The 22,740-nt window shown below is 52.7% G+C and overlaps 1 protein-coding gene, 1 long non-coding RNA gene and 1 other non-coding gene across 17 annotated transcripts in view; 2 read left to right on the forward strand and 1 right to left on the reverse strand.

The window, feature by feature from the left end:
* LOC138414960 (uncharacterized) overlaps positions 1 to 4,400 on the reverse strand; it is a 21,637-nt gene extending 17,237 nt beyond the window's left edge. For both annotated transcript variants that reach the window (XR_011247026.1, XR_011247027.1), the window contains exons 1-2: positions 4,072 to 4,400; positions 2,178 to 2,275 (exon numbers count right to left, since the gene is read on the reverse strand). This is a non-coding gene — a long non-coding RNA (uncharacterized lncRNA). The remainder of the gene's footprint in view (positions 1 to 2,177; positions 2,276 to 4,071) is intronic.
* Positions 2,896 to 22,740, forward strand: part of CHD3 (chromodomain helicase DNA binding protein 3) — a 25,928-nt gene continuing 6,083 nt past the window's right edge. For 8 of the 14 annotated variants that reach the window (XM_069542842.1, XM_069542850.1, XM_069542843.1 and 5 more), the window contains exons 1-28: positions 2,896 to 3,985; positions 8,579 to 8,691; positions 9,180 to 9,350; positions 9,608 to 9,732; positions 11,089 to 11,372; positions 11,604 to 11,734; positions 11,892 to 12,042; positions 12,210 to 12,403; positions 12,722 to 12,955; positions 13,152 to 13,355; positions 13,889 to 14,100; positions 14,819 to 14,950; positions 15,307 to 15,406; positions 15,798 to 15,989; positions 16,144 to 16,344; positions 16,714 to 16,851; positions 17,110 to 17,231; positions 17,389 to 17,562; positions 17,696 to 17,837; positions 18,067 to 18,198; positions 18,807 to 18,924; positions 19,437 to 19,561; positions 19,742 to 19,973; positions 20,261 to 20,427; positions 20,897 to 21,074; positions 21,513 to 21,578; positions 22,029 to 22,114; positions 22,243 to 22,376. In XM_069542842.1, coding sequence (XP_069398943.1) covers positions 3,709 to 3,985; positions 8,579 to 8,691; positions 9,180 to 9,350; positions 9,608 to 9,732; positions 11,089 to 11,372; positions 11,604 to 11,734; positions 11,892 to 12,042; positions 12,210 to 12,403; positions 12,722 to 12,955; positions 13,152 to 13,355; positions 13,889 to 14,100; positions 14,819 to 14,950; positions 15,307 to 15,406; positions 15,798 to 15,989; positions 16,144 to 16,344; positions 16,714 to 16,851; positions 17,110 to 17,231; positions 17,389 to 17,562; positions 17,696 to 17,837; positions 18,067 to 18,198; positions 18,807 to 18,924; positions 19,437 to 19,561; positions 19,742 to 19,973; positions 20,261 to 20,427; positions 20,897 to 21,074; positions 21,513 to 21,578; positions 22,029 to 22,114; positions 22,243 to 22,376 — 4,535 coding nt within the window. In that variant the 5' untranslated portion in view covers positions 2,896 to 3,708. Of the gene's footprint in view, positions 3,986 to 6,643; positions 6,710 to 8,578; positions 8,692 to 9,179; positions 9,351 to 9,607; positions 9,733 to 11,088; positions 11,373 to 11,603; positions 11,735 to 11,891; positions 12,043 to 12,209; positions 12,404 to 12,721; positions 12,956 to 13,151; positions 13,356 to 13,888; positions 14,101 to 14,818; positions 14,951 to 15,306; positions 15,407 to 15,797; positions 15,990 to 16,143; positions 16,345 to 16,713; positions 16,852 to 17,109; positions 17,232 to 17,388; positions 17,563 to 17,695; positions 17,838 to 18,066; positions 18,199 to 18,806; positions 18,925 to 19,436; positions 19,562 to 19,741; positions 19,974 to 20,260; positions 20,428 to 20,896; positions 21,075 to 21,512; positions 21,579 to 22,028; positions 22,115 to 22,242; positions 22,377 to 22,740 lie in introns of those variants that run through there. The other 6 variants (XM_069542844.1, XM_069542852.1, XM_069542845.1 and 3 more) reach the window with 2 other exon arrangements.
* On the forward strand, positions 22,506 to 22,645 carry LOC138415576 (small Cajal body-specific RNA 21). Its single transcript, XR_011247327.1, has one exon. It is a non-coding gene; the product is annotated as a small Cajal body-specific RNA 21 (non-coding RNA).

Raw genomic sequence — 22,740 nt, forward strand, 5'->3', positions numbered from 1 at the left:
CGCATGTGCTCAGTCGTGTCTGACTCTTTGCGACCCCAGAGACTGTAGCCCACCAGGTTCCTCTGTTCATGGAATTTTCCAGGCAAGAATATTGGAGTCGGTTGCCATTACCTACTCCAGGGGCTCTTTCCCACCCAGGGATCGAACCCGGGTCTCCTGTACCTCCCGCATCGGCAGGCCGATTCTTTACCACTGCTTCACTTGGGACGCCCTATTGTATGCACTATTTAAAAGTTGGTAGAAAAAAAAAAGAAGGAAAAAAAGCAAGCAGAGATGTGGACAACGAGAGCCAGCTAAGTAGATAGAAAACAGAAAAACAAAAAGACAAGGAGATACTGGGAAAATGGCAAAAAGATTGAGGCAGGCAGACTATGTGAGGAACCAGAAATATAAAAAGAAAAAGAAAGAACGGAAACAGAAGCAAGCAGTGAAAGAAGGCAGGGTAAGGAATATGGCAAGAAGGCAAGTTTGGGGGCAAGGGGGTCACTGATAGGTCTGTGGTAGTGAGACCATAAACATTGATGGGATGTTGGGATAGGGGAAGCCTAGGGAGAAAAAGCTGATAGACATACTGAAAAGATAAAAGCATTAAACAGTGGGAGAGCAGCAAACAAGTGGGGTAGACAAGCAAGCAGACAGACATGAAGGGAGGCAAGGAGAAAGCGTGAACTAAATAGGCATAAAGAAGAGAAGGAACAAGTAGAAGGGCAAGATAAGAGGCAAACCAAGACAAGGAACCATGGTAGGGCCTGGAAGGTAGACAAACCAAGAGACGGAGACTAAAAAAGTGATAGAGACAGGCAGGCGGAGAGACAGATGGCTAGAGAGAGAGTGGTGGGCAAACAGCCAGAGAAGCAGACAGACAACCAGAGAGAGAAAGAGGCTGCCAGCCAGTCAGGGAGGAGCAGACAGGCAGGCAGGCAGACACCATAATAGGAGCAAGCAGGTAGGGAGGCAGGGGGAAACAAGGAGAGAAAAGAAAAATCACAGGGTCAGTAGGGAGAGAAAAGAGAACAGGAGATGCAGGCAGGCAGAGGAGGAGTTGGACAAGAGGGAGAATCAGGCAAATGAACAGATCCATATGCAAAGCACACTCAAGAGAATGATGAATGTGTGTACAGGGATGCACATGGCCACCTTTAGCCACCCACACCTGCAGCTCATGGTTCATGTGGCAGGCAGGCAGAGGCGCTCAGCACAGAGGGAGAGGGCGCACAGGCGGAGAGACTGCGGCGCACCATGATGTGCAGGGCTGCCCACATGCACGTGGGGACACTCTTCCCAGACACATGCAGAGGGGCCAGAAAGAGGGGGAGTCAGGCACACATGAGGAAGAGGCATATGCAGTCAAGAGCCAGGAAGACAGACATAAACAGGAAGAAGACAGAGATGGAAAGTCACTTAGAGGTGACAGGGCCTGAGCGTCAAGAGATGAGAAAGTCTCGGTGAAAAATAAAGACACACATACACGGACGCCCATATACAGAAAGGAGGGAATACCCAGATGGACTAGTACAGAGGATCTGAGAAAGGAGACTTAATGAAATCAAATGGAAGAGAAAATAGAGAGTTACACTCAGTACAGGAATAATGTGGGAGCTGAGGTAGGAGAATTCCAAAGTTCAGGTTAAGAAGGTGGAAATCAGTGCTCAATAAAGTGCATTAGCTGGGGCTGAAGACCGGCACATCAATAAAGAATATTTAAGCCTCATAAGTAAAAATATGCCTGTCACTATTATTTTCTGGTTGCTGCCTACCCACCCCTTCCTCTTAAGGTGTTTCCAAACCCTGCAGGGGCTGCTGAGTGGCTGGCAGCTATACTCAAGAGATAGAGAAACAACCCAGGAGAGAAATGATTCCACAGGCACATATTGGGAAGCAAGGGAAAGGTCAAAGTGAGATCAAAAATATGGGAGGAAACTGGAGTAGTAAGAAAAAGGATGACAAGAATGAAACAGCATTGAACTGAGCTATCTGCCCTCCTTTGCAAGCACTGTTCAACTGGCAACGTTTATTTCATGACTACTATGACCAAATCTCTGGATGAGAAAGCTACTTTTGGACTCCTTTTCAATCTTCCATTTGATTCCTGGTATCATTTTAAAGATAAACATTGGCGTATAGTGGGAAACCGTAGGTCAGAAAGTCAAATGAAAAATGTCAATGTAATCCCCTACCTCTTTCTTTTTTTCAGTCCCAGTTACTTTTCTGTTTCTTGGTACCTCAGTTTCTTCCACTTTATCAGTGTTGGAGATCATGGAGGAAGGGAAATATACTGAAATGGGAGAAAAGAGAAAATAATTTCACAACCTTCAGACTTAACTCTTTCTCCTTTATTCTAAAAATCTGTTCTATTTACTCCTAAATTAATTTCCCAAGTCCGATGAATTTTATATTCAAGTAATTGGGGGAGGGCAGGACGAGGTAAAGGAGAAAAGAGTGAGGATAAAATTTACAATTATAAATCACTGAAAAGCCTGGGCAAAGGGGAGAATCAAACATGGACTCCTTTGAAAAAAACTCAATCATCGTATCTATTCATATCTCTCCCCCAAAAGTCACTAGGATTTCTATCACTTTTTCAAAGAAAGAAAAAAAACAAAATCCAGTACCGCTTCTCACTTAAAAGATACCTACACAATTAAATGCGTTTTGACTTTAATGAGGTATGTAGAAACAGAGTTATATATAAACATATATTTCATCTTTTTCCTTTTCAATGCCTGAAGGGGAAAAAAACCTTCACATCAAACCACTCCCTTCTGAAGTATTCAGAAAAAAAAAAAAAAGCTTTTCTTTAAGAGAAGGGAGGTGGGGAGGAAGAGACTAGTAAAGAAAAGAAAAAAATTAAATCTAGTTGGACTAGTATCTAACTAGTTAACCTTTAACAATTTATGCTGATGTCAGACTGAGCATGAGTACTGATTAATGCCCCCCCCTCAAATATTTTTTTATAAGGGGGGAGTTAGTCACAGCAGCCATTTTTGTTTTATGCAGAAATCCTTCATGCCCCCCCCAACACGCACACACACTCACTCACTCACACACACTCAGTACACAAGGAAAATATCTCTATTAATCTGTGCACTAATCAGTTATGAAAAAAGGGAGAAATTTGTGGGTTTCTGGGTAGAGGCTTGGAGATGGGGGTATAACAGGGAGGAGAATGGGGGGGGGTGAAAAATGAAATATTAAGCCAGCCATTTTGTTTTAAAAGGGGATTTTTCCCCCCTCTCCCTTTCTTCATGGAGGGGGTGGCGGTGCTGGAGGGGGGGTTGTTTTAAAAATAATTTCCAGGCGGCCATCTTAGTGCCTCAGCTCTGAGAAATATTTCTGAGCGCCCCCCTCAGAATTTAAATATATTTAAAGCCACGAAGAGGGGGGTAGAGAGAAGTCGAAAACTTTTATATATATATATTTTTTAATCCCGCTCTCTTGTTCTCTCGGGAGGAAGAGAGAAGGAAAAAAAAAAGTCCTCAATTTTTTTCCAAGAAAAATTTTTAGGGTGGTTTGGCCCCCCTCGTCAGACGGCGGCCCCGAGGGGGGGTTTCGGAGGGGGGTGGCCCGGGGGTTTGGGGGGCTGGGGGAGGCGGTGAGGAGGAGGACGAGGACGCCGCCGCCGAGGAGGAGGAGGAGGAGGAGGTGGTAGCGGTGGGGGAGGCGGGCGGGCGGTGGGTGGGGGGGTGGTGGGGGGGCCAGAGCCACAGGATGGCTTCCCCTCTGAGGGACGAGGAGGAGGAGGAGGAGGAGATGGTGGTGTCGGAGGAGGAAGACGAGGAGGAAGAAGAGGGCGACGAGGAGGAGGAGGAGGTGGAGGCGGCCGACGAGGACTACGAGGAGGACGACGACGAGGGAGTACTCGGGCGCGGGCCGGGCCACGACCGGGGCCGCGACCGCCACAGCCCCCCCGGCTGCCACCTCTTCCCGCCGCCGCCGCCGCCGCCGCCGCCGCCACTGCCCCCGCCGCCGCCGCCCCCGCCGCCAGGTAAGCGGCCGCCGACTCCCTCCCCCAGCCCGAGCCGGAGCCGCAGCCGCGGGCGCGCGAGGCCCGGGCGGGGGCGAGGCACCCACCGCGCGGCCGAGCCGAGACGAATCCGGGGCGCGGGGCGCCGTCTCGGGCCCGTCGCCCCGCGGCGGTCCGGGCGGTCCGAGCGGTCCGGGCGGGCGGCAGCGGCCGCCCGGCCAGGCCTCCTCCCCTCCCCCGCCGCACCCCTCCCCCGCCGCCGTAGCCGCCGCCGCCGCCGCTGCTGCCGCCGCCCGGGCTGGAGAGCGCTGGGCGCGAGCTGCGCGCGCGGACCGGGCCACTCGGTCGCGGCTTTCGGGGGAGGAGGAGGAGGAGATTTTTTTTTTTTTTACCCTCGGCGGGGAGGGGGTAGGCAGGAAACGGCCGAGGCGAAGCCAGGGCCCCCTCCCTGGCCGCGCGAGGGACCGCGGAGACCCTGGCGGCCGGACGGCGGCGTGGGGGAGGGGCGCGTGGGGGAGGGGCGGCCGCGCGGGCGCCCCTGGGGCTCTGGCCCCGGTGGGGTTGGACCGTGGGGAAGTGGGGTTTGCCTGCGAAGAACGGACCACAGCCCTCACCACCCCCCGTCAGGAGTTGGGAAGGCTGGGGGGGCGGTGGCGGGTGTCCATCGGACCCCCCCACCTGCGGGGACTTCGATGCCCGCCAACTCTGGAGCGTGCGGTGGCACGTGGGGGAGGGGTCGTGTGAATGTTTGAGGGCGGCTGACGACTAGGGGCAGGTGGTGGCCACACTCCATGCAGACCACTTCCTGGAATGAGGCTGGCCCCGGCCCCCTCTCCCCTGCTCGTACTAGGGAGCGCAGCCACTGGAAATTGGGGAGCGAGAGAGTGGGACACCAGATGCCCCCACCCCCACCCCCTTTATCTCTCTTCTGCTCTGGGCTCTTTTGTGTCAAGTGCGCTACCCCCCGCCCCCCACCATGACCCCGTCAGTCTGGGGTGGCCGAGCTGCCCAGCTGTAACTCTCACGTGGCTGCCATTCACTGTCACTCACTCTCCCGCTGAAACCACCCACACCCTGACAACGTTGGGGGGCGTGAACTGCCCACCCAGCTGTTCTGCAGCTTGACCGTCACTCAGCACCCCTCCCCGGGGATGACAAGTCATCCGCACTGTCTAGGCAGTTCTGCCCCGCGGTGAAGGGGCCTGACCACTGCCTCGGGTCGGAGGCCCAATAGTGGCCCCCCTCTGGCCATCCTCTAGCGTGTTCTGCTAGTGTTTTTCAGGATAGAGCATCTTTCAGGTGGTCACACCCCCAGGCCTCTGGATGCCTTGCAGCACAAATGCACCAAACTTCAAAACGTCTAACATCATACTCTTTGTAAAACTGTCATATTGATCTGTGTGGCTTCTGTGGGAAATGTTCCTGTCTATTGGAGACAGCCTTTGAGGGACTGAAGCGCGGGGCGGCGGGGGGGGGGGGCGACTTTCTTGGGGCGGAGGGGGGGAGGGGTGTCTAATGGAAACAGGATAAAGTCCACTTCCCCCCTCCCGGGCTTGTCCGAAAACGGCAAAAGTTTTTAAAAAGTTATGCCGAGAGAGCCCACTGATTTTGCAGAAGGGAAAAGGAATAAAGAACTGTGGGGAGGGGGTTAGCTGGAAGACAGCAGAGGTGCTAAAGAGAAAGCAAGGATGTCAGGTTAAGTTAGGGCAGGAACAGTTCTCCCATATGTGTATTCCGAACTTAGAATGGGGTATTTGGGGGCTTTTGATCCCGGATTTGGGTCTGTAAAGGGGAGTGCATGAAAGAATCTGAGGTCGAGATGGGTCTTTGTGTCAGTACTCCCTCCCCTTTTCCCTATGCTTTCTCAGCATCGTCAAATGTTTTAAAAATTGTATATCTGAAATGATAACCCACCTCCTCTCTCTGGCAGGGCAGTTTTATCTCCCTGTTAGTCCTCCAAGTCAAAGGAGTGACCCAGATACACCCCCTCAAATGACTTTCTGAGGTAAAACTTTGGCAAAATATTTTTAGTCTGCCCATTATTTCTGTCTACATAAGTGTGGGCAAAATAATCCTCCTCTGAGGCAATTTGTTTGGGCTGCCCCCCACCTCTTTCTCTGTAAGATGAACTGATAGGCGTTAGAGGTTCCTATTGTTTTTCATTCTGACGTCTTTGATTCTCACCATTTTGTTTTACATTCTTACCCAAGACCAATTTTTTCCCTTCCCCCCTCTCCAGTCTCCTTACATTGTTAAACGTTTAAAATAATAGCACTCGTGCTGATGGGGGAAGGGAGCAGGAAGCCCAAAAGTCATTTCTTCGCCCTCCCTCTTCTGGCAAGTCTAGAGAAATAATATAACATAATATATAGATGTGATTCCTTAGGGGTGGGGGTGGGGAATGATTGTGGGTGGTGCGGAAAATTCTGGTAGTTTCTTTGCAAAAGGTCTGAAAATACAAACCCACCCCCTGCATGCAATACGCATGTGCAGCAGACCTATTATGGTGGTTCGTTGTGGGGGAGGGAGGGGAATTTGAGAAAAAATAAATATATGTGTGAGAGATTGATGGTGAGATTAGAAGAAGAGAGAGGGGCGGGAGGCGAGGCTCTCGGCGAGGCCCCTCCCTCTCTCCGGTTCGCCAGGCCCCGCCCGGCCCCCTCGCCGCGCTCCTCCCTCGCCGTCTTCCGAGATCTGAGCCGGGATGTGGGAGAGTCTGGGCGCGCGGCCAGCATTGAGTGGCTGGTGAGGCAGAGGTTGGGACTTAGATTTGCTTTCCTGCCCTCCCTCTCCTTTCCTAGCCGTCTACTTTGCGTCCCCGCACTACCGCCGTCTTCCCAAGTTGGGGAACCTCCCGCTGGGGTGGGGAGTGGAGTTAACTGGCTGCGAGGTCCCAGGGCTGGTGTCCCCCCACCACCCCACCCCCAGCTGGCGGAGACCGAGGCCATTTCCCTGATCCTCAGCCAGTTGGCCTGCCCTTGCTACTGCCCCGGCAGCCTCCGTTTCCATGTTCGTATTAGCGGAGTCCCTGGGGTGAGGGAGCGCTGGCTGCGGGGCACGGCGTCTTACTGACTTCCTATTACGGTACCCACTCTGTTTTCACACCCCGGGCTGCCTGCAGGCACCTCCCCCGCCCCCCCCCCCCGCGCCACAGCCCCCCAATTTTAGAGTGCCGTCCCGCGCGAGAGGGCACAGGATGCCGGAGCTGTGAGAAGTAGCACTGAAGGAAGGAGGCGCCGCGATTCTGAGGCGCTGGAAACCCGAGGCCTCCGGTGTAAATTGTGGCTAATTTTCCCTTGGCTGTTGTGGGGAGAAGGATTGTGTGTCCTAGAGCAAGGGGCTGGGCCGGCCCAGGCTTTTCCCTCCAGCGCTGCTGCCTCTACCTGAGCAGGACAGGTCTGGCTGGTTAGTCTAGTGCTTGCTGGGGGAGGGAGGCCTCACACCGGGGCCTCACTTCTGTGTGGCATCGGCTGTGTCTTCCTCCTGAAGTAGTTATTCTCTGAACCCTAAGCCTCCACAGTGTGGCAGGGGTCATGGAGAATGGGGAGAGGGGGACATCTGGGAAGAACCAGCCCCAGATTGTCTGACAGGGACATCTGGAGAGAAAGCCAGGGACCTAGCCCTGCTAAAAGCATGTACAAATTGTCCTCTGGGTTTGTGCTCATGAGTATGTGATGCTTGTGCATTTGAGAATGCATTTGAGGGGTGTGTCTATGCCTGTCCAGTGTCTTTGTGTGGGTCTCCCATACTGCTTAGATATGAATGGGTTAGAATGCTTGAGACTACATTTGGAGGCAAGGGGTGAGACCAGGGACAACGGGTAGGGCGCCTGAGTTCTCAAAGGGAACAGGGATGTGGATGTAGATTTGAAGGCACAATTGAGGCTGCTTGGGAGGAGGAGGAAGAATGTATAGGTAATTGTGGAGACCTTCTCCTGTGGGGCTAGGGAGTGACAAAGGAGCCAGACACCAAGATCCTGTGGGCCAGAAGTGAACATGGCTGACTGAGGGTTTCTTTTCCTCCAGGGCTATGCTGGGGTGACAGGAGTCTGGGTGATTATCTGAGGAAGTGTAAATAGAGGCCTCACTCCTCACAGAAAGGATGTCAGGGCCCCAGGGCGTTAGTGTGAGAGCCCAGGTGTCCACCTTTGGCTCTGCCTTCTCAGCATCTGGCTTAGGGAGCTGCCAGCTTGTGTCTCCCCACTCCAAGTGCTGGGGTCAGGCCAGGCCAGCAGCTGGGCATGGCTTCCCCAGTTCCTGGGCAGGATGCCAGCTGGCTAAGTGAGGGGGAAGGCAGGAGGAGCCCTGGCGGCGACTAAAAGGACCTGCCACAGTCAGAGCCCATGGCCTAGAGCCTGGTCCCTTGTTAGTAGGAGGGGAGAGACAGGAGTGGTTTGGCTGCTCTCCTCTTCTGACCCCTGACCTCCCATTCACAACCCAGGCATCCCAGAGTACTCGAAACACTCTCTGTTTGCGTCCAGCAAAGGGAGGCAAGGTTTGGAAGAGTTAATGCTGGATTTCCTAGAGAGCAGGAACCAAGGAGGTGAGGGAGGAAAAGGGCTGCAGAGGCTGGGAGCCTAGAGGCTTAGGTTTTCCGGTGCTGTCTGCTCCAAAGATAAGGATGACATTCGACTGCTGCCTTCAACATTGGGCGTGAAGAAGAGAAAGCGAGGACCTAAGAAACAGAAGGAGAACAAGCCAGGAAAGCCCCGGAAACGCAAGAAGCTTGTAAGTGTTACGCATGCCTGTCTCTACAGTGAGGCTTGGAGACCCATCCCAGAGACCTATGATTTCTCTGGGCCTGATTGCCATGGGGACCCTGAAGTCAGGGAGACCTGACTCCCTCTGCCTGCCCCTAGCCCCACTCCTGCTAGCCTGTATCTCCCAGGTCTGGGACCCTAACCTTACTCACTACATCCTAGTGAAGAGCCCTTTTGTCGACTTTACTTGCCCTGCAACACAGAGAAGCTGTTGGAAGCACTGCAGGTAGACTGCATGAATTCACAGCCCAGCAGTCCTCTATCTTCTTGGGCAGCTTACTTAGCTCTCCGTGCCTCAGTTTCCTCTACAAAAAAAAAAAAATGGATAAAAATAGATTAGTTGCTGTCTCATAGGATTGTTGTGAAGTTTAAAAGAGACGACGATATTTTGTGCTAAGAGGAGTTCCTGGCACACGCTAGGGCTCAAAAAATAGTGTTTTTATTTCTCTTCCTTAGGACAGCGAGGAGGAATTTGGCTCTGAGCGAGATGAGTACCGGGAGAAGTCAGAGAGTGGAGGCAGTGAATATGGAACCGGACCAGGTCGGAAACGGAGACGGAAGCACCGAGAAAAAAAGGAGAAGAAGACAAAGCGGCGGAAAAAAGGGGAGGGAGAGGGGGGGCAAAAGGTGAGTAGATTTGGGGAGTGAGGGGAGAAATCTGTATCAATGACAAGCCTGAAGAGTAGGGGAGGGAGAGCCCTGGGCGAGCAGGGTGACAAATGGAGAGGCTGTGGTTTATGAGGAGTGGGATTGGGCTGGGAATGGAACAGAAAACTGGAAGCCCAGAGAAGCTGGTGGGTGGGCAGGGAGGCATGTCAGGGGGTGGGGGGAGCCCAGGACTGGAGTTAGGAGAGCACCTGGCTAACAGAAGCCTGGTATCCTAGCAAGTGGAACAGAAGTCATCAGCAACCCTACTTCTGACCTGGGGCCTGGAGGACGTGGAACATGTGTTCTCCGAGGAAGATTACCACACACTCACCAACTACAAAGCCTTCAGCCAATTCATGAGGTACGGTAGGGCTGGGGAACCCTCACTAGCCGATGCTTTTAATTTGAGGGAGGCCCTGGACCTCTCTGGAATCTGATGAAAGCTAAAAAATGGCTGTCCAGAGAAATTCACAGCACAGACACACCTAACTCCCATGTAATATCAGAGAATTCCTGGATTCCAGGATCCAAGCACTCTAGTCAGGAACTTTTCACTGGGGATCAGAGTTCCACGGCTAGGTTAGAAAACTCTGGTGACCGATGGCCCTCTCTGCTCTTAACAGTTCCAGTTTACCCTGCCTGACTTTTCATCAGACTGGAGTGGAGAGGTGGCATCAGTGTTTCCCAGTTTCCTTTGCTCGGTTATCGAGTCTTCTGCCCTTCCCTTAGACAGCAGTAGTAATGCAGGCTGAGAGTGGCACCTGCAAGTCAATAGCTTCTAAAGTAGAGGAGAGAACAATAGAGATGCCTTTGGGGGAAGCAGGCACTTTAGCAGAGCCCTTCAGCCCTCTGGAGACAGCCTGCTAAAATTCAGGTCCTGGTGCTTCTTGGGCAGCTCACTTTGATCTTCAGTTTCTGCATCTGTGAAATAGGCAAATAGTAGGTACCTTGAGGAGGGACTGGCAACCCACTCCAGTATTCTTTCCTGGAGAATCCCGTGGACAGAGGAGCCTGGGGGGCTATAGTCCAAGGGGTCACAAAGAGTTAAGACGTGACTAAGTATGTACTTTGGTTGGGTTTTGATGGGGTGGTAGATGGAAAGCTCAGCCCATTCCATATTGTGGGGCCAGGCAGAGTTCAGTCCCTGGTAGCGGTCATTAGTCCTGGTGTCTCACTGCTTCTCTACTAAAGACAGTGCTTCTTTCAGCACCACAGTCACCTGTGTCCTCACAACAGCTTAATACCCACCTCAGAGCAGAACCAGTATGGCCCCTCAGGCTCCACCTAGTGGGACCCCTCATTAGGTTCTACCAGGGCCTGTGGAACTCATGAGAAAAACACATTCTCCGTAACAGCTCCGAGTAGTATTGTAAGGATGGAATAAGATATCGTGTGTGAAAGCGTTTTAGGAACTGTAAAGTAGTTGTCAGAAGTATGGCATTTTTGGTAATCTTGTATCTTTTGGTTTCATACTATTTAATCTGCATTTAAATTTTATTTTGCCTATTTCTTTTTTGTTCTTTCGTACATTTTTCTTGTTTTGTTAAACTTTTAAAAACTTATTATTTGTTTACTTTAAAATTGATGTTACTCATGAGAGAACATGTTCACACTACCCAGGAACCCTAGCTCGTACATTGACTTTATTGCTGAGGGAAATGGCAGTATTCCCTGACCATCTGTGAAGGGTCCGAGTCTCCTGCCTCTGTATTTACAGGCCCCTGATTGCTAAGAAGAATCCTAAGATCCCAATGTCTAAGATGATGACCATTCTCGGGGCCAAGTGGAGAGAGTTCAGCGCCAACAACCCCTTCAAGGGGTCGGCGGCTGCTGTGGCAGCAGCAGCGGCAGCCGCGGCGGCAGCTGTAGCTGAGCAGGTGTCAGCCGCTGTCTCCTCGGCCACCCCCATAGCACCTTCCGGACCCCCTGCCCTTCCACCACCCCCTGCTGCTGATATCCAGCCCCCACCCATCCGAAGAGCCAAAACCAAAGAGGGCAAAGGTAAGAAACCTTCTAGGTCGAACAGCTGTCACCCCACCCTCCAGACTGCATGTTCTCAAATTGTAGTCCAGAATGCTTGTCTCCTTGGCCCTGATGGTTGGAAAAGTGCTTCCCAGGAAGGGTCTCAGTAAGACCATAGCCCATTAAGAGGCCCAGAGACCTTCATGGCCTCCCTTATTCCAGGATATGGTGACCTTGGGCTTTTCTCCCTCATCTATGTTCCTCACTCAGGTCCAGGCCACAAGCGGCGGAGTAAGAGCCCCCGAGTGCCTGACGGACGCAAGAAGCTTAGGGGAAAGAAGATGGCACCACTCAAAATCAAGCTAGGGCTGCTGGGTGGCAAGAGAAAGAAGGGCGGCTCGGTGAGAGGCCCCTCCCGTTTGTTAAACTCCTGGGGTTGGTCAGGGACCTGGGGTCCAGACACACGGGTCTGTGAGGACAGCTGGAACGGGAACCCAAGGCCTGGGGAGGGGAGTGGAATCCAGCCGGCGCCCCTGACAGCCACGGGGCTATGGGCAGTATGTTTTGCAGAGTGACGAGGGTCCCGAACCGGAGGCCGAGGAATCAGACCTGGACAGCGGCAGTGTCCACAGTGCCTCAGGCCGCCCTGATGGCCCCATCCGCACCAAGAAACTAAAACGAGGCCGGCCAGGAAGGAAGAAGAAGAAGGGTGAGGGGCGTCAGCTGTGTGTGGCTCTGACAGTCAGCCTTCCTCTGGTTCCTTTGCTGTCCTCCTTATTTTCAGTTGTGACTTCTTTACTCAACCCTTTTCTCTTTCTCTCCCCTCCCCCATTCATTTCTCTTGGCTCCCTTGGCCTCCACTCGGGTGTATGACAGTTCTGGGCTGTCCCGCTGTGGCTGGGGAGGAGGAGATTGACGGCTACGAGACAGATCACCAGGATTACTGTGAGGTGTGCCAGCAGGGTGGGGAGATCATTCTGTGTGACACCTGCCCTCGTGCCTACCACCTCGTCTGCCTTGATCCTGAGCTTGACCGGGCTCCTGAGGGCAAGTGGAGCTGCCCTCACTGTGTGAGTACTGGAGCCACCTCTTCGTCCCTCAGCAACTGCCTCCCCCATCTCTTTCATCTGTGATATCACTTGTCATCTTCCTACCCCCAGCTGCCTGGGCCTCTCAGCAACAAATGTTTAAGGGTCCAGGATCCTCGTGTGTTCCTCTCCCTCATCCCCTCGGCCCCGCCAAATCAGCATTTTTGAAAACTGAGGTGTCCTGTTTGTTCGTTCCCACCAATCTTCTCTGTACTTCTAGGATCTAGGTCTCCTGGTTGGTCTCTGTCTTCCATTCTTACTTCTTCTTTTTTGTGTCTGTGTCTGTCCTTGGCTTCCCAGGAGAAGGAGGGGGTCCAGTGGGAAGCCAAGGAGGAGGAGGAAGACTATGAAGAGGACGGGGAGGAGGAAGGGGAGAAGGAGGAAGAAGATGACCACATGGAGTATTGCCGCGTGTGCAAGGATGGCGGGGAGCTGCTGTGCTGCGACGCCTGCATCTCCTCCTACCACATCCACTGTCTGAACCCCCCGCTGCCCGACATCCCCAACGGCGAATGGCTGTGTCCCCGATGCACCGTGAGTGGACCTGTCTCTCAGGGTTTCTTCTCAGCCCCAACTCCTCCTCCATCTCTGGGGCCCAAACGTCCGGCTCTTTCTTTCTCTTCTCTCCCCACCACCAGACCTTTGATTCTCTTGGGTGACTCCCCCACCCTCCTACGCTAACGAGGGGCTCTTTCTGCCTCTTTCTTTCCTGTTTGTATCCACCCCGAAGTGTCCTGTGCTGAAAGGCCGTGTGCAGAAGATCCTGCACTGGCGGTGGGGGGAGCCACCCGTGGCCGTGCCAGCCCCCCAGCAGGCAGACGGGAATCCGGATGCCCCACCTCCACGACCTCTTCAAGGCAGATCCGAGCGAGAGTTCTTTGTCAAGTGGGTGGGCCTGTCCTACTGGCACTGCTCCTGGGCCAAGGAGCTGCAGGTACAAGGGTGTCTCTGTCCCGTCTCCTGTGGCCCCGTTCACTGCTGCTCTCCCTCTCTCAAGCACCTCTTCTCCTGTCTTCTGTTCCCTTTGCTTTCCCTCATATTAGGTCTCTGGCCCCAAGACCCTACCAGCTCTCTTAGCTTCCGTACTTGGGTCTCCTGGTCTCCAGTTGTCATTCCCTCAGTCTCTGTTAGATTCCTCCCCTGAGGCGTAATGGAGCCTTCCTTAGCCTGCCTTAATTCCCATCTCTTCCCTTTATCTATCTTAACCATGTTTTACCGACATCCCCAGTCTTAATAACCTGTTCCTTCCTCATTTTACTTATTACCTCCCCACTCAGGTCCTGTCTCGGACTCCGTTCTCTTGCATGTTACTCATTTTCTTGCTTTGACTTTAACTCTCTGTGTCCTTCATCCCACCGCTCCCATGGCTCATTTTCCCATACCATTACCCCTGCCGGCCACTGCCCCGGCTCCTTGTGTCCCCTCAGAATGTCGGGACTATCTCTTCCCTCCTCTGTGCCCCGCCAGCTGGAAATCTTCCACTTGGTGATGTACCGAAACTACCAACGGAAGAATGACATGGATGAGCCCCCACCCCTGGACTATGGCTCTGGTGAGGACGACGGCAAGAGTGACAAGCGCAAGGTGAAGGACCCGCACTATGCCGAGATGGAGGAGAAGTACTATCGTTTTGGCATCAAGCCAGAGTGGATGACCGTCCACCGGATCATCAACCACAGGTGAGCCCTTGGTCCACGGGAAGGCCGACCTGGGTTTTGTCACTGTTCTTGTTGCATGATGGCCCCACGTTAGATAATTGATCTAACTGGGTAATTCCCACCACAGCCCCAGCCTCTCTGGCTTTGTTTCCTCTATGGAGGTGGGAGAAACCAGGAGAAAAGTCCAGCCCAGCACGGACACCTTTGTCCTTGCTTCCTCTAATCTCGAACAGCTTAAGAAATGACACAGGAATCTGGGGATTTGGATGTGATAAAAGCAAAACATGACTTATACAGACCAATGTTTCTAGTACTTCTGTCTTCATAGTACTTATCATTACCAATGTTTTACTGTCTTTTTATTTTTCTGTTTCATCATGGTCTTCTCTGGTAGCATGTGAGCTCCATGGAAATCAGTCATTTGTCTGCCTAGTTCTGCTGAATCACCTATGCCTGGAACCATGCCTGGCATGTAGTAGATGCTTAGTAAATATTGATTGGATGAACAAATGACGTTAAAGTTGGGGATGTTTTGTGATAGTTGATTTTTAGGAAGTCATCTGGAAAAAGTTAGGGTAGTCCTTCAGCCTTCTAAACTCGCTTTCAGAGGCCCACCATTGAGGATTAGGTGACAAATTCTGTGTGTTAACTGATAATTGTGTTTGTTATGACTCTTTTCTACTTGTGACACATATTATTTTTCTCCTCCTGCCTCCTCTTCTGGCTCCCCTCTTCACAGTGTGGATAAAAAGGGGAATTACCACTATCTAGTGAAATGGAGGGACTTACCCTATGACCAGTCCACATGGGAGGAAGATGAAATGAACATCCCTGAATATGAAGACCACAAGCAGAGCTACTGGAGACACCGGTGAGTGAAGCAGATCGTGAGTTAGAGGGCGTCTGACGGTGGGGGCATTAAATGAGGTGCAGACTCAGTCTAGAATTTAGAGTAATGGGATCTGGGGCTGGGTTGTTTGCAGTGGGGTCCATAAAGAGGCAGTGTGAGGAACAGAGATAAGATCTAGCCTGACTCATGGGGAAGAGGATGCTGAGGAGTGGGGAGGATGGTCTCTAGAGCTGAAATCCAAGGGTGAGGCTAAAGAACCTGGGAGCAAGGAAATGTATGAAAATCCAGATTATGGAAAGTGGGAAGTAGGTCTGGAATTGCTTCAGAAGACAGGGGTCCCAAGGCATCAGTCTCACTCAGACCCACTCTTTTCCCAGAGAACTAATTATGGGGGAGGATCCTGCTCAGCCCCGCAAGTATAAGAAGAAGAAGAAGGAGCTGCAGGGTGATGGGCCTCCCAGTTCTCCTACTAACGATGTAAGTCCTCCACTTGGCCTATCTGTCATTTCTGGAGCCTCAGGGTTGAAAACTTCCTGGGAGCTTCTGACAGATCCCAGAGATTCCACAGCTTCTTTGAGCTCTTCCTTCAGTTAGCTTTGCCCTAGGTTTACTGGGGACTTGCGCACAGGAATGAGAGTCTCCAGAGACAGCTGTACACAGGCCTCTTTTGCCATTTCCTTCCCTGCAGTACTCCCAGGTCTTGATTCAAAGAATGAGGGGGAGGCGCTGCAAACTAGAACTTTCATAAGCTCAGGCCAGAGGAGAGGGACTCACAATCCCACTTGATACCAATGCCAGGGACGGGGAGGAGACCAGGACCAGATGAGTGGCTGCTGGTTCCCCTGAGCTTTCTGATTTGATTCTACAGCCTACAGTGAAATATGAGACTCAGCCACGCTTCATCACAGCCACAGGAGGCACACTACACATGTATCAGCTGGAGGGATTGAACTGGCTACGCTTCTCATGGGCCCAGGGCACTGATACCATTCTGGCTGATGAAATGGGGCTGGGCAAGACCATACAAACCATCGTCTTCCTCTACTCACTCTATAAGGAGGTGCTGGCTCCTAGGGCCCTAGCCTGGACTGGGGAAGGTGGGAGTGGAGGGTGAGGGCAGAGGACTAGGGGAGGGGCATGGCAGGCAGTGGAGTGGGGTGTACAACTGCAAGCCTCAACTAATGGGGCTCCCTCTCCCCACCTCCCACTCCCAGGGCCACACAAAGGGTCCCTTCCTGGTGAGTGCCCCGCTGTCCACCATCATCAACTGGGAGCGGGAGTTCCAGATGTGGGCACCCAAGTTCTATGTAGTAACATACACGGGTGACAAGGACAGCCGAGCCATCATTCGTGAGAATGAGTTTTCCTTTGAAGACAACGCCATCAAAGGTGGCAAGAAAGCTTTTAAGATGAAGGTCAGACTCCCCACCTCATGCCCTCTGAAGTCCTCAGATCTGTCATTTCATTGGCCTTACCAGAACTTTCTTATATTCCCCATTCAGCTTTCTCCCTCCTTCCCCCACCTTCCCTCATGCCTCTGCTCTCCAGTACTGGAGATGTAGCAGGTTATTCCCTGGGGCACTCATGGATCTCTTCAAACTGGACAGGTGGGGGAAGCTTGAGGGCCACATCCTGTAGTCCCTGAATGGAGTCAAGGTTGGAGGCCTGGACTACCAACTGCCTTTGGGAGTCTCAGGACAGGGTGTCTGGGTAGAGAACAGGGGTGGGGGTCTAGATGCTCGGGTGCAGGCTGGCAGCCACAGGGACCATGGTTGTGTCAACAGAGGGAGGCACAGGTGAAGTTCCATGTTCTCCTGACATCATATGAGCTGATCACCATTGATCAGGCAGCTCTCGGCTCCATCCGCTGGGCCTGTCTCGTGGTGGATGAGGCCCATCGGCTCAAGAACAACCAGTCCAAGGTGAGTGAGGTACCCAGGCCTCAGAAACTTGAGGCTCTGGACTTCTACTTGCCCCCATCCTAAAAGACAAAGCTTGGGGGACTTTGAGCAGCCCCGGAGGCAGTGCAGGGAGAAGTCCAGCTTGGAAGCAGGACAGAATTAGGGGTCTGAGGGCCTCTGATCCTGAAGGAAGTAGGAGCTGGAGGCAGGAAGAGCCAAGGGCCAGCTGCTTGCCACTGATGGACCCTTTCTCCTGCTTTTCCTTGCCCCATTTTCTAGTTTTTCAGGGTCCTCAATGGCTACAAGATAGATCATAAGTTGCTGCTGACAGGGACTCCATTGCAGAATAATCTGGAGGAGCTCTTCCATCTACTGAACTTCCTCACCCCAGAGAGGTTTAAGTAAGTGGTGGCTCAGGAGGGTGGTCTGCAGAGAGGAGAGGTGGAGGAGCTGAGAAAAGGAGTGGGTGAGGAGTCATCTTAAGTGAAGACTAGAGCCTGAGGTCAGGGGCAAAGAACCTAATGCCCGTTCGTGGTTTAATTTCCTTCTGGCTACTAGCAACCTGGAGGGCTTCCTGGAGGAGTTTGCTGATATATCCAAAGAAGACCAAATTAAGAAACTTCATGACTTGCTGGGGCCACACATGCTGCGGAGGCTCAAGGCAGATGTCTTTAAGAACATGCCAGCCAAAACAGAGCTCATCGTTCGCGTGGAGCTGAGCCCCATGCAGAAGTGAGATGCCAAGCGGGTTCCCTGAACCAGGGTTGAAGATGTGGTAACAACTTTGCAAGGGTTGGTGACCAAATGTAACCTCACAATTGCTTCCATTATTGTGTCTCTTCTGTGCACCTACCCTGGGCTTTAGGAAATACTACAAATACATCCTGACCCGAAATTTTGAGGCCTTGAATTCACGAGGTGGTGGGAACCAGGTGTCGCTGCTGAACATCATGATGGATCTTAAGAAGTGCTGCAACCATCCGTACCTCTTTCCTGTGGCTGCTATGGTAGATACGGGAGCTGGGATGGTGAAATGCCTGGTTGTCTGGAAACAGGAGCAGCCAAGAGTGCAGGGCTTGAGCTAAGCTGGGAGGCCAGAGACTAGGTTTCTGAGAGGAGTAGTAATTGCAGAGGTGTGGAGCCTGGATTTGGGCTTCCAGCTTTCTAGATGTCATCAGAATATGGGGGTGTGTTTCCTGATCCTCTCCTGCTCCTTTTTCCCTGCCTGTTTTTCAGGAGTCCCCCAAACTTCCCAGTGGGGCTTATGAGGGTGGGGCACTTATTAAGGCATCTGGGAAGCTCATGCTGCTGCAGAAGATGCTGCGAAAGCTGAAGGAGCAAGGACACAGAGTGCTCATCTTCTCGCAGGTGACCCATGCCGGTAGTTCCTCCTCACCATCAGATACTCCCTTCCCTCGTTCCTATGGTTGCCCCGGGATGAGAGGTTAGGCAGCCACACCCTTAAGGGTTTCTGGAACAGCTCTGTTCATCTTGGCCTCTGATGCGTGTTCTTAATTCAAGCCATTGGAAGCTGTAGTCGTTTCTTTAAAGCCAAATGGGGAGAAGGGGAAGGGTGAGCCATCTGCCTCCTAAAGGAGTTTCTGGGGCTGGGACTATTTCTTAATCTTCCTAGGGAAGGAAGAGAGTGCAGACCTTTTGGAAATCTGATGAAAGCTGTGGGTCTGCTCTCCAGAAAACTGCACACATGATGAGACAATCTTGTATAGATTTTCAGGGGGTTCATAGATTTCTTCTGCAACCTTGACATGGGTGTCAGAGGAGAACCTCTGCTGTAGGAGAAATGGTCTGAAATTGAGAGAAAATGACAGGCTATTCCAGGAGGAGCTAAGGGTACATATGACAGGGCAGGGGTACAGGTGTAAGGACTGGGGTTGAGGGAGAGTAAAGACCCAGGACAAACAGAGTGCACCCCACCACCTCATTGTTCTAGACTCCTGCCTCTTCTCTTTCTCTAGATGACCAAAATGTTAGACTTACTGGAGGACTTCTTAGACTATGAAGGCTACAAGTATGAGCGCATCGATGGCGGCATCACTGGTGCCCTGAGGCAGGAGGCCATTGACCGCTTCAATGGTGAGGGGGCCTTGGTCCTGCTTGGTGTACACAGCCTGAGAGACCTGTGCCTGGGTCCCTGGAGGATGTCAGTTACCTGGGCTTTTTCTTTTTTAAAAGTATTTATTTTATGGCTGTGCTGAGTCTTCATTGCTCTGCTGGCTTTTTCTCTAGCTGTGGCGAGTGGGGGCTACTCTGGTTGCAGTGCTCAGGCTTCCCATTGCGGTGGCTTCTTTTGTTGTGGAGCACAGGCTAGAGGCACTCAGGCTTCAGTAGCTGCAGCATGGGAGCTCAGTAGTTGCGACTCTAGGGCCCTAGAGCATAGGCTCAGTAGTTGGGGGTCTTCCCAGACCAGGGATTGAACCTGTGTCTCTAGCATTGGCAGGCAGATTTTTTACCACTGAGCCACCAGGGAAGCCCTCATCTGGGCTTGTGAGTTGAAGGCATTGTTGTTTGTAGTCAGGGACTATCTGGGAGCAGGTAGCCAGAACTGCTGGATACAAGAAAGGCCTGATCTAATTCTTGCCTCCCAGCTCCTGGGGCCCAACAATTCTGTTTCCTCCTGTCCACCCGGGCCGGGGGCCTGGGCATCAATCTGGCCACTGCTGACACTGTCATCATCTTCGATTCAGACTGGAACCCCCATAATGATATCCAGGTGAGAACTCCCCTTCTGGAGCTCCTTGGAGCAAGGAGACATGGGTGTCTGTGCTGGGGTCAGAAATAAACCTCTTGAGCGGGGGAGAAGGCCCTTTCTTGTCAGCCTCTTTTCCAGAGCATGTAGTGGGGCTCTCCCCAACCCCTCCCCTGGCCCATCCCTACTTTTCGGCCCCTGTAGGCCTTCAGCCGCGCTCATCGGATCGGCCAGGCCAACAAAGTGATGATTTACCGGTTTGTGACTCGTGCCTCTGTGGAAGAGCGAATCACACAGGTGGCCAAGAGAAAGATGATGCTGACACATCTGGTGGTGCGGCCCGGGCTGGGCTCCAAGGCGGGCTCCATGTCCAAGCAGGAGCTGGACGACATCCTCAAATTTGGTACTGAGGAGCTATTTAAGGATGAAAATGAGGGTGAGAGCCTTTTCTGCAGCTCCCTGAAAGCAGGTCTCTGCTATCTGTGAGCACTGCTGAAACCTCCCAAACAAAACCTCTCCTCTGCATCCTTGGAGGATGGCTGGCTCCTTTCCTTACCTTTAAGGTTGACATAACACACATCTCTGTAGATGCCCAGGGAAGGGTCCTCCTCCAGAGCTCCATGGGAAGGAGGCAGAGGGAATGGCTTTCCCTGAGCTTTGTAAAGTTCCTCCTGAGGTTCTGGTTGGAGCTCAGAGTCCACTCTGGTTCCCTGATTCCACCAGGTGAGAACAAGGAGGAGGACAGCAGTGTGATTCACTATGACAACGAGGCCATTGCTCGGCTCTTGGACCGGAACCAGGATGCAACTGAGGACACTGACGTACAGAACATGAACGAGTATCTCAGCTCCTTCAAGGTGGCCCAGTATGTGGTGCGGGAAGAAGACAAGGTGAGTGGCTTGGGGCCAGACACTGGCCACCCAGGTCCATCTCTGAAGGGTGGTAGCCAGTGTCCAAGTAGGAGGATCCCCCTTTGCTCTTGTTTTTTTATCTGATCTCTCACTCCAGTGTCTAGCAAAGAGCAGCCAGTTGTGGGACCTCAGACAACTTGGTCTGAAGGATGAGACTGGACACTGGAGAAAACATAGGCACAGAATGTAGTGATCAATTTGGAAGGCTGCCTTCTGAGTAGAGTAGGAGGGAGGCATAGAAAACTGGAGGAGAGGCTTAGAAAAGAGAAGTAATGGGAGGAGAAGCAAGTTGTAGGTAAGAGGTGAGGATAGCGTGCCGCGTCTGGAGGATTTATGTGTCTAGAGTGACGAGGTCTGGGGCTGGGCTGCAGAAGGAAAGCGGGTTCGTGGTGGTGGTGGGGCTGGGTAAAGGGGCAAGGTCTTCAGTGTGGGTCCTGCTGCCCTTCAGATTGAGGAAATTGAACGAGAGATCATCAAGCAGGAAGAGAACGTCGACCCCGACTACTGGGAGAAGCTGCTGCGGCACCACTATGAGCAACAGCAGGAAGACCTGGCGCGGAACCTCGGCAAGGGCAAGCGGGTCCGCAAGCAGGTCAACTACAATGACGCTGCTCAGGAGGACCAAGGTGAGGACTGTGCCCGACGGGAGAAGGGGAGCGTGCTGAGAAGGGGCTTGGAGGCTGGGGGCATTGAGAGGAAATGAGTGGCTGAGCAGTCAGGGCCTTCCCTTCTTAGGGGAAAGAGATTAAGACCCTAGGAGGGGTCACCAGGGGCTCCCCGGAGGCCAGGTGGATTTGAGGTGACCTGAACGCTCTTGCAGTCGCAGAGGGCATTGATGGACACCCAAGGGCCTTTGTTTAGAGTGGGTTATGCAGGTGTCAGGCAGTGGGGGTGAGTGGACCTGCTATGTGGCCCAGATTGTGGGCAGCCCTCCAGCATCTCTAGGAGGGCCAAAGCTGGAGTGAAGGTGCAAAAGTCTCTGAGGGGAGGTGTCCAAGCAGAAAGGGCCCCATGTGGGCTTATCCAGGGAGCCATCACTGACCACTGAGCCTTTCTCCTCACAGATAATCAGTCAGAATACTCAGTGGGATCAGAAGAGGAGGATGAAGACTTTGATGAGCGTCCTGAAGGTGGCATCTGTTTTCCTTTTTCCCACACCTCTTCCCATTTCACTTCCCATTGTCTTTGAAGCCTACTGTTTTTATAGAGTGCTCACTTGTAGGAAAAGTAAAGATTGCAGATAAGCAGAGAGGAGAAAATATCTATAATTTCGTTACTGCTAAAATTTGAAATATATTATCTTGTAGGCTTTGACACCTAGATGAGAGATCAAGAAAGGTTACATCATTTTACACTCCAGCAGTAATCTTGGCTTGCATCAAATAGTTGCTACTGATTGTTTAGAATGACTTGATTCTTTTGGACCTATGGGGTTGGTAGTTCTGGGAAGAAAATTAGAAGTGCCTCAGACATGACAGGCATTCCTTGTGTTGCATGTCCTATGGACATGGAGAGCTAGGAAAGACTGAGGGGTGGAGGACATGGTGGTCTACTAACGAGGGTCACCATCTCCCCACCAGGGCGTCGACAGTCAAAGAGGCAGCTTCGGAATGAAAAGGATAAGCCACTGCCTCCACTGCTGGCTCGAGTTGGGGGCAACATCGAGGTGAGAGCTGGCCTAGGCCCCAGCGGAGAGAATGAGGGGAGTTGAGGCTGAGTTACTGAGGGCAGAACAGACCAAGAAATGAGGCCCTGGACATTCATCATCCACTCCCTCCTTGCCCCCATCCTCAGGTACTGGGATTCAACACCCGTCAGCGGAAGGCCTTCCTCAATGCGGTGATGCGCTGGGGCATGCCCCCGCAGGACGCCTTCACCACCCAGTGGCTGGTGCGGGACCTCAGAGGCAAGACTGAGAAAGAGTTCAAGTGAGTGTGGGTGACCTGGGGCTGAGCTGGGGGGAAGGGCAGGAGCTTTGGGTGTTATTTTCTTCCTTTCGGCCGCCATATGATGTGACCTTACTCACCTGATCACCATGCTCCCTGCCAGATGTTGCCTGGCTCGGTTTCCTAGGGGGTGGGCTCAGCCTCTGCCACCTCCCCTCAGCTGAGCCTAGAGCAGAGAGGCCAGGCAATCCCTGCTGTGGGAGAGGCAAGTGAGACAGGAGCCTCTCCTGGACTGTCCTTGCCTCACATGCTTTGGCCACGATAACCCAGCAGGGGAGCTGGTGGGAAGGATGAAAAGCAGACTGATGGGGCCTAAGAGTGAAGGACCAGGGCCGGGGGCCGTGGA

This window comes from Ovis canadensis, chromosome 11 (genome assembly GCF_042477335.2).
Source record: "Ovis canadensis isolate MfBH-ARS-UI-01 breed Bighorn chromosome 11, ARS-UI_OviCan_v2, whole genome shotgun sequence".
In the NCBI taxonomy this organism is placed as follows: Eukaryota; Metazoa; Chordata; class Mammalia; order Artiodactyla; family Bovidae; genus Ovis; species Ovis canadensis.